The sequence below is a fragment of the Lucilia sericata genome, unplaced genomic scaffold, assembly GCF_015586225.1.
Source record: "Lucilia sericata isolate MDLA Ls3-8-SP2 unplaced genomic scaffold, ASM1558622v1 Contig000482F_arrow, whole genome shotgun sequence".
In the NCBI taxonomy this organism is placed as follows: Eukaryota; Metazoa; Arthropoda; class Insecta; order Diptera; family Calliphoridae; genus Lucilia; species Lucilia sericata.
Window position 1 is genome coordinate 2984 of NW_023994497.1, and position 9955 is coordinate 12938.

General features: G+C 30.1%; 1 protein-coding gene across 2 annotated transcripts; it reads right to left on the reverse strand.

Moving 5' to 3' along the window:
* Window positions 1-1043: 1043 nt before the first annotated feature.
* Window positions 1044-7840, reverse strand: LOC119605397 (uncharacterized protein DDB_G0287625). 2 transcript variants are annotated; one of them, XM_037958473.1, is made up of 6 exons: window positions 7588-7840; window positions 6583-6970; window positions 4194-4333; window positions 3395-4015; window positions 1728-2020; window positions 1044-1566 (listed from the first exon to the last, which is right to left on the reverse strand). In XM_037958473.1, exons 2-6 carry the CDS (start codon window positions 6844-6846, stop codon window positions 1445-1447), a joined length of 1440 nt encoding a protein of 479 aa, XP_037814401.1. In that variant the 5' UTR covers window positions 6847-6970; window positions 7588-7840; the 3' UTR covers window positions 1044-1444. The 2 variants fall into 2 exon arrangements, with proteins under 2 accessions (XP_037814401.1, XP_037814402.1); XM_037958474.1 differs by having other exon boundaries at window positions 1044-1606.
* Window positions 7841-9955: the final 2115 nt, after the last annotated feature.

Consider the following 9955-nt stretch of genomic DNA (forward strand, 5'->3'; position numbering starts at 1 on the left):
AATCGATTTTTGCGTGGAATCATAAAAGCCCATTTTCATTTGAAACTATAAGAGTTAGAGATAAACCAATGATAATCTGAGATTACTTTGATTCTCTAACAAAAATCTATTTTTTAAGTGAAAACGAAAATTTCCATTTATTTTGGAAACCATATTCCCAAAACAACGATAATATGTAATTACTATTACACTTATTACAAAATATAAAAGTTTATTTTTAACGGAAAGTAGAAGTAGAAGGTATTGAGCCAAAGATGCAAACATCTGTGATCACTTTTGATGGTTGGAAAATGTATATATCCAATTGAAGACTAAGAGTTACCCTTTCTTTTTAGTTTAATATGTAGTACAATTTTCTTACGCTCATTACACAACGAAGATTATCTACTTTATAAATCCCTTAAAGGACAATATTAAACATCATGAATTGTTCTGTATACAATTTGCATTTATAGGCCAAAACAAACAGTAGCAAGAAAAAAGCTCTTATACATAATTTGTATGTATAAAATCCAATTGATAGGATAGATATAAGAATATAAAAGGATTTTGTTGTGTAAATATAATTATTCCCTTTAGAAAAGTTTAAGATTATTAGTTATAAGGGCTTTAAGACTCTCAAAGACAACATTACAGAAGGGGGAGTTGAGTGGATAGGGATTTCATAAAAGACTAGTCATTTAATTTGTATTTAAAAGTTGTTTGAAATTAAATCAAGTGTAAAACTTAATTGACCATGTTAAAGCAGTAGATATTCAAACATATGTGTCTATAAAACAACTGATGATAACTACAAATATGATTATAAAGCTGTGGAGATACACACTTAAATTTGGTCTTTGGAGATTAATAGCAAACAAATTAGAACAAGTATGTACTTTCAAAAACTTATTATGCATTTTGAAGATACATATTGATTTCAAATTGATTTTTGTTTAAAAAGAAAATAAAGAAAAGAAAATAACTTAAACAAAAGTTTTATTTTTTACTAAGAAATAGGGGTTTTTTATTTATACTCATTAAGTTAAATATGTACAGCAGAGTTTAATATAAATGATATATTCCTCTTTATTATATTGTAAAATAAAAAGTAAACAATTATGTATTTTTTTCATATATACAACAAAAAATGGACAAAATATTTCGTGTATGTAAGCAAAATGGCAAAAAATAAAAAAAAACAAACTAAATGACAAATGACTTAAATTATATAATTACTTATTTATAAAAAATGAAATAGTTATATTGAATTACAACTATTTTTTGATATTATAGTTAAACTAATTACACTAATAAAAACATTTATAAAAAAATGTCAACTATACACAAAAAGAGTATAGTTTTAAATATCAAAACAATCATTATCATTGTTTGGGGGGAGTTGGAGCAAATGTTATAATATTGTGAACAAATCGTACTTCCTTCCATCATCAGCATCAATCCTTTAATTCTTTAACAAGTAATCCATTTCATGTTCAGTCTTTGTTGTGGCCATATATTGATCCAACTCTTTGTCCAAAGCATCTTTGTTGACAGCCGGTTTTGTTGCTGCTGCTGATTTATTTCCTAAAGATAGAAATAGGTTTTTGTTTGCATTAAAAAAAAGCTGAAACAAAAAGAAGTTTTGTTTGAATTTTGATTTTTGTTATTTGCTGAACCACAAATCCATGTTTGACTTGTTTAAGAAGAGATCCCCTGTCTGTCAGCAACTTATGGTTCGTTTTTACCTTGATTACGAGAGTTGCCGCCGCTATTAGCACCACGTCCGGTGCGACTACGACTGCGTCCACGTCTTTGTTGTGTTTGAGCTTTACCATTATTATTTGTACCTCTTTGACCGTTGCTGATGTTGTTACCACGTCGTTGTTGCTGGCGTCCGCGGGGAGCACGGTTGTTACGTTGCTGTCTTACTTGTCCTGAACCCTGTTGCTGGCGTTGCTGACCTACCTGACCCTTGCGTGTGCGAGAACGTGATCGTGAACGCACATTACCATTTTTGCTGTTATTACGAACGGCAGATCTTGAATAAGAAAGTTTAAATTTGTGGATTTGCTTTAAAATATCAGCTGGTGTTTAGTTAATAATAATGTGATGAAGCTTTTATTGATGAAAATATCTGGATGATGGTGTTATTTCATTTCCCTTAGTCCGTTTTTCCATTTGTCAGAAAATTAAAATTTTCAGAAAGTTTAAATTTGTGAAGTTGCTTTAAATATCATCTGCTTTTTAGTTAGTAATAATGTGATAAAGCTTTTATTGATGAAAAATCTGGATAATGGTGTTATTCCTTTTCCGTCAGAGTATTCAGTTATTAATTCATTTATGTCTGTTTTCCCATTTGTCAGAAAATTAAAATGTTCATTCCTCTTTGTGTAATCCTTATTTTGTGGAAAATCTGTATTTTTACACCTCTTCCCTTAGTTTTACTTATCTGCATTATACCGCATGACTTAGTTTCCGTTTTTTCTAATTCTGTTTTTTTTTAATTTCTTTCCATAAGGTTTCTTGTAACTAAATGGCTTTTCTAAACACATAGATTCTTAATAACATTAACATTTTGTAATTTTGGAAAACCTTTTACTTTATTTTCAAACAGTTTCGAATTGCAGGAAACGAAATATCAGTAAACACTTTTAAATCAAATAACTTTTTGCTTTCTAATAAATTTTTTTCTACGAAAACTAAATTTCTTTTAAAAAAGCTTTCTTCCTAAAAAGAAAAATATTTTCGTGACAAAGGTTTTCAATGAAAAGAAAGCTTTATATGAAAAACTTTTTCTTGAAAGAAACCTTTTTACTATTAAAAGAAAGCTTTTTTTGAAAAATATTTTTTTCTGCGAAAAGACAAATTTTTATGTAAAAGCTCTTTTCTGCTAAAAGATAACTTTTTTATGAAAAAACTTTTTTTCTGGGAAAAAAAAACTTTGTGCAAAAGCTTTTTTCTGCGAAAAGAAAACTTTGTTAAAATGGGTTTTTTTCGAAAAGAAATCTTTTTGTAGGAAAGCTTATTGTGCAAAAATATATTCTATGAAAATAAAGCTTTTTTTCAGCAAAGAAAACAATTTTTATGAAAACGTTTTTTTTGTGATACTTTAAAAAAAATCGTATTGTAAATTTATTTAATCAAAACAGGGTTCCTCTTTGTAGAAGATTTATGGAAAAGGTAATTTCCTATGATAAAAGTAGATTTTGCTAATTTGCAATATCCTAATGTCTAAATCTAAATTCTCAATTAAACACACAGAATACGTTTTGGATCATACTTCAATAATTAATCATGGGATTGAATGAATAATTTTTATGTCACTTAAAAAATCTCATCTAACAGATTCATGTCATTAAAAAGAAAATTGTATATAAATGCATAAAACAAACAATATTTGGTACACACTTACCTTGATCTCATACGACCACGTCCATTATTATCGTTTCCAGCAGCATTTGCATTTGTAGAATTACGTCTCTTCTGTACACGACCTGTTTGTACACCCCGTCTGGTTAGACTAGCATTGCGACCACGTCTATTATTTGTACCGCGATTTGCAGCCACACCGGGACGTACACCCAAGCGTGCTTTAATTGGCAAATTTGATTTGTTTACAGAGCCAGCAGCAACACGTCCACGACTGCGACTACGGGAACGACCACGACGTACGTTGTTGTTGTTGTTATTCGTTTGTGCGTTGACCGAATTACGATTTCTGGAGCGGCTACGATTATTAAGTTGATTGTCTGAATTGTTGCGGGTACGTGAACGATTGCGTCCATTATCGGACAGGGTGCGTGTACGAGAACGACTACGTGAGCGACCACGATTATTAAGGCCAGTAGATCTGCCGCGATTGCCAACACTATTGCGACCACGTTGACGATCAATATTTCTTCTGGCCACACGTTGAGCAGCACCGCCCACAGTAGGACGTCTAGGTCCCAAACGACCGGCTAGATTGTTTGATGAATTAGAACGACGCAAGGGTCTGCCACGATTGTTGGTAATCTCGCGATCAGCATTCATGCTAAGCAAGTTGATAATTTTGAATATTACGTTATTTTTTAGGTATTTAAAGTTTAAGCGTAGTAAGTGGTGTTTAGGAGGCATATAAATTATTTAGTTTTTTCTTTTGTTTGTTTTATAATGTCCTCCTTTCTTATTTTTTAGTAGTAAGTAGTTTTTAATGAAAAAAAGATGCTTACGTTGCAATACGGGTCAGGCTGTTGGTGCGTATGGGTTTACCATTAGCTCCTACGCGAAATGCTTTGACAGTGCCACGTCGTATTCTGCCATTAGCTCCACCACTACCATTCGATCTGCCACCAACGGTACGCATACTTCTCTGTAAGATTCACACGCAAATTAGGTGTGTAGAAATAGTTTGGTTTTGTTATTATAAAGGTGTTTTTATTGTGTTTATTTTTTGTTTGTTTGCTCTTATTTCTTCTCTTGCTTTCATTTAGCCGTAACCCAACCCAATTCTATTATGGCATTTTTAAAATACATATCAGTTAATCTAATTTTAGTTATTTTTATCATCTTTAGGAATGATTATTATGACATATTATACTGTAGATATTCTCCAGTTTCAAGGTCATATTTGATACGATGATTGTTAAGACTTGTTCTACTGTAGATATTCTCTGATTTCAATTACAAAATTGTTATGAGTTTTTTTTAAGATATTCCTTGATTACAATTTGTAATTCTTAATGGATGTTTAGTTGTCGTAGCAAAAATTGTAGAAAACTTGAGTAAGTTTTCCGTATGATTATTCCCGATCTAAACAATTCCATAGACTTTCGTTTTATTAAAAGTATTGACAATTCGGGTGAAACGTATTTCACTCATTCTACAAAATGTAGAATTTGTAGAATTCTTTCGTCTGGTGTTGCTCAGCTTGTCAGGTCCTCAAATCAGTTGTAAAAAGTTCGATTATTTAAATTTATTGCTTCTTTTATGCATGGAATATTATTTGCTGAAGTGAAAGTCCGCAGAATCTTATTTGAATGAAAGGGAACTTTGGTTTGCGAATATTTGTAGAATATTATCGTAGATTGTTGTTTTCAATTTCTGATCCCGACATTTAGGCTTCGAATTTGCAGTTAAAGGCGAAACTAGTTCATTTTGTTTCATTGTGAAACAAATGAATATGCTTTAATTGATTTTGTTGAAAGTTTGAAAGGAACGGAACTTTTGTTTAACTAGAGTAAATTATTTGCGATTATTTGTAGAGCATTATAGTATTTTTTTTTTTTTTTCAATTTCTGGTCCATGTTCTTGTATACTTCGAATCTGCTGTCAAAATCGAAATTTGTTGTATTGTGAAACAAATAAGTTTGATTTAATTGGTTTTGTTGGGAAAAATCATTTGCGAATAAATGATTCAGTATTGTAGATTATTAACGTAGATTGTTGTTTTCAATTCCTGCTCCAGGCCCTGTAGTTTTTCAATCTGCTGTCTATCTCGAAATTCGTCTATTTTGTTTCAGCAAAATCCAGTAATTTGCAGAGAAAAGGAGTTAATTGAATCATATATAACTGAGGAGTTTTCGCCAACTGTTAACAGTATATAGAGACCAGTAGAGTAGGTGGATAATATCGGAAATGGCTATAGTTCCTTAAAACCTTTCCTTAGTTAAAAATAAGCCTAATTTTTTGGTTTCAATCATTCAGTGGTTGATGTTAAAAGTGAATATCATATAGAACACGTTTGCATAAATATTAGGAGCTCCGATTAAGATTCTGCATAGAGTTCTAGTGTTGTAGGTACCCAGGATACAGTGTTAAGATCCAATAATATTCTTTTTTGGCAGCAATACTTTGTTGTATCTCTATTCCCAAGCAGTATGCTCTTTTGCAGGATTCTGGTAACTGAGTATGAAGTGCGAAGCTATATTCTCGCAAATATATGAAAAAACTAAGATTTCTAAGGAAAATTGTTGAAATTTCTGGATCCCAGGAAACTTTAAAGATTATTGCTTTTCCCAATTTGTTTGAAGATCAGCAAGTTAAACGCATTTTAACTTAATTTAAAATCCCTGCAAACATTCGTCAGAAAACGTTATCCTCACAAATTCTTCCCATTTATTTCCTTATACAGAATTTGTCGCAATGTCAACTAGTTAAATCGAAAAATCCAGTTACTAAGCTTTACACTTAAAGCTTTCATGAACTGTTTGCTTTATAATAAAAAATAGTTTTCTTATGGAAATCAAATTTTCCAAAACGCTTCAAATGCGTACGCTAGAGGTTAATGCCAAAGGTTAGATCATAATAAAAGTTTTAAATAGAATTGGGTTTTTTGTTTTGAAAAGGGAGTTTAGAGTTAGGCCGTGACTATTTCTACAGAATTTCTCAAAAATCATCTGAAGGAGAAGTTGAAAACTTGACCAAGGCCGTCAAAGTAAGTAACCATAAGTGGCTGCTTATGCATTTGAGTTTATGCTATTCATGCGCAGGCCACATTCTTTGCATTTCAGATGTTTCAAAAGAAAGTTTTTTTTAGCTAAATTCCATTTCATGTAGAATTTTTAGTATTTCTTCCTTGTTTTTAAATAAAAATTTCTTTAAGTTTCATTTAACACATACACGTTTCAATTTTAAAGCAGCTTGTACTTTATGTTTCCTCTGGAGTTGAGCCAATAACCGTTGATTGGCTCGTGATGTTACACGTTCGGCTGCAGCTGGAACGGGTACTTGTCGCTGTACACTACGGCTGCGACTACGGCTGCGTCGGGTTGTACCAATATTGGTTACAACTTTTGGTTGTGTTGATATGGCCGTAAAACGTTCATTTAAAGAAAGACCCGTTGAATTTGTCACATGGATTTTACTTAATGTTGAAGACATCATGTCTTTCTTTTAATTTTTTTTAAGGTATTTTTATTTTATTACGATTTTTACTTCAAAAAATATTTTTTTTTTTTGTTGTTCTAGCAAATAGTTAGTTGTGAATTAACTAAATTAAAAAGTCAAACTGCAATAAAGGGAAAATATAAAAACTTATTTATTTTTTGAAAGAATTGGTAATGTAATATAGGAATATAGGAGCCATAAATCCTATATATAGAAGACTAGACTACTCTATCCTCATTATGATGATAGGTTAGGTATTATTTATAAAGACTCGACCTACCAATCAATTGGCTTCTATAGAATCTTATAATAGGGATACATATAGATATACAGTATGTGTATTAGTTGTTATAGGAAAAAATGAGTTTTTACAGAACAGAAAATGTACCAAACTATTAAAATGTCCCTATTTAACAAATCATATTGATTTTAAAATATGCACATATAAAAACGTCTATAGCTCTTCTTTGTTTAAAAACCAAAGTACATACTATTTGTTATTATTAGATATTTAATTATAGCTTGTGACTCATAAAATATTGAAAAATTATGCATTTTTGTTTTTGCCCCCCAAAAAAAAGTGTACATATGTACATACAATATGGAAAATGGCGAGAAGATGAGGACCTCTCACTAATTGAGGTTATACGTATACTAAATCATTTAAATGATTAGTTTTTCTCGATTATAATTAAAATTAATAGATTTGAAATAATTTTTTAATCTAAAATAACTTACCTTCTTTGTTAATTGCAATAAATGTTCTTTGTTCACAGCTAATTATAAATTGTTCTTAAAATCTTTAGTTTTTATTTATTCACTTTATTTCAATAATATATTTTGATTGTTTTTAAGTTTTTTTTAAGTTCTTTTGTAAATTGAATAATATTTATTTTTCTTTTAAAAAATGCACAGCGGAGAAAATATTTTCTGTATGTACTTAATTTTTTCTTCACAAATTATGAAATAAAAAATGGCTGACAAATTATGGGTCGGCTTTAAAACAGGGTTGTTTAATTTACTGTAAGAGACTGCCAGACTGTGCAAATCTATAGAGTAGCCATATTGTGAGTACTGTTGTAATATTTGAAATTGAAGATTTAAAAAAATTAAAAATTATTAAACTATAAACCAAATTTACTGAAGCAAACATATTGATTACAAAACTAACAAATAAAATTTTGTTTATCAAAAATTAAGTTTGTGTGAGAATATGAATAATTTAATTGGATGCAGTTCATTAAATATGCCATAGATAGATAGATAGATCTATCTATCTATCTATATCAGAGGAGCGCAAGATTGCCATTACATAGCACGCGTGATAGGGTAAGAAAATTCTGCTGACGCTAAGTTGATACACATACACTATAGGTTTAATTCTTCTTCTTTTTATAATGAGCAATATCAGTGGGTTTGCTCTCAACTTGAAAAACAAAATCAAATCAGTTGCTGATCAGCACTTGTCGAAGCAAGGTCTGTACGCGACGTTTTTAAAATACACACAGAAATACAACAACAAAATTTTGAGAAAGCCGAATTAATGTAGGAGAACATGAGAGAACAGTTGTTAGTTTTTTATATATAGACTTTGATATACGCTGGCTGTCAAAATCCATAATAAACATTTGACAGTTAGCATATACTTTATAGTTTATAGTAATTTTATTAGTATACTTTTATTTTGAATTGAATTCTGTTCTCTGCTGCTTTACCAACACAAATAAAACTATGGTACTCTATGGTAGTATGTGTTTGAGCAACACTGATCTATATATATATATATATATATATATATATATATATATATATATATATATATATATATATATATATATATATATATATATATATATATATATATATTTAAGAAGCAATAAAATTATGAAATATGATTGTGAGATTTAAAATTTATTTTTTGAGATCGCTAAAATAATTTGTATAAACTACATTTGTCAAGTATTTACCAATTAAACATTTATAAATAAAAATATATCTTTAAAACGCCATTAACAATAAAATCTCAACTTGCAGACAATTTAAAGCCAAAAGATTAAAATATTGAAAATTTTTATTTAAAAAAATTTTCAATATTTTAGCTATATGTGTACATTTGGCACTTAGTTAAATTTCGAAACAAATGTTTATTTTGTTACAATTTTTAACTAAGAATTGTTTAAATTAAAATCTTATATTTTATAAACTACTTTATCTCACTATTGAAATTTTTTTCATATAATTTGTTGAAAAAAATTAAAAATGAAATAAAATTATTTACAAAATAACCCCGCAAATAAGTTGTAACTTTATGTTAAGTTTTTTTACTGAAAATGGCGCTAAAAGCGTATTTCCCTTAAGTCTTAAAATACAATTAAACATCTTCCGATTGTTCATTATTCTTAAGAGGAGAAATTCGTATCTCACTTAATTCTAAGCGCAAAGCATCAACATGATCGAACAAACGTTGCTGGGCTTTTTGATAACGTTCGACCGTATCTTCCAGAGCTTGTATACATAACTCTTGCTTCTGTATCACCTGTAAAAGTTGTAATCTATTCAAATTTTGATATTTATCATTTTGCACGGCAGCTTCAGCCAACTCCTCTCCTGAAATATCAAAATCTGTTGAATCTTGAGTTTTCAAAGAATTACCATCACAAGATTGCTGTAGACAAGAGGCCGATGAGACTTCAGCTTCCGATAACAAATTAGATTTGATTGGTTCTAATATAGCGCTTTTTTGTGGATTTTCATCGAGAGCATTAGTCCAGTCGGATTCGATAATTTCCTCGGACATAAGGACCTCAACATCGGAATCGGTGCCGGAATAAGTGGTTTTACGTTTTTCTTGATATTCCGAATTGATTAACATTAAAACTTCAGTAGATTCTTCACAATTACACAAACGCCGGGTTTTGTGGGGTTTTTGTAGGACAGTGAAGTCTTCATGTTTATCCACAACATCAACGGCCCGTAAAAATACTTCATCACCCTCCTCACTTTCAATAAACTCATCAGCTACACCATCGTCTACTTCGTCATCATCGTCCACATCATGATCAGGCAAGAATTGTATATCATCATTTGTGTAGTGTGAGTCCAAAAC

Bases quoted from the DNA above. Each gene is read 5' to 3' on its own strand.
- LOC119605397 (XM_037958473.1), bottom strand. From the start codon at position 6,846: ATGATGTCTTCAACATTAAGTAAAATCCATGTGACAAATTCAACGGGT. The intron at 4,334-6,582 runs GTATGTGTTAAA...TGAATCTTACAG, and splicing joins CTGCTTTAAAATTGAAACGT to AGAAGTATGCGTACCGTTGG. The intron at 4,016-4,193 runs GTAAGCATCTTT...CAACTTGCTTAG, and splicing joins AGCCTGACCCGTATTGCAAC to CATGAATGCTGATCGCGAGA.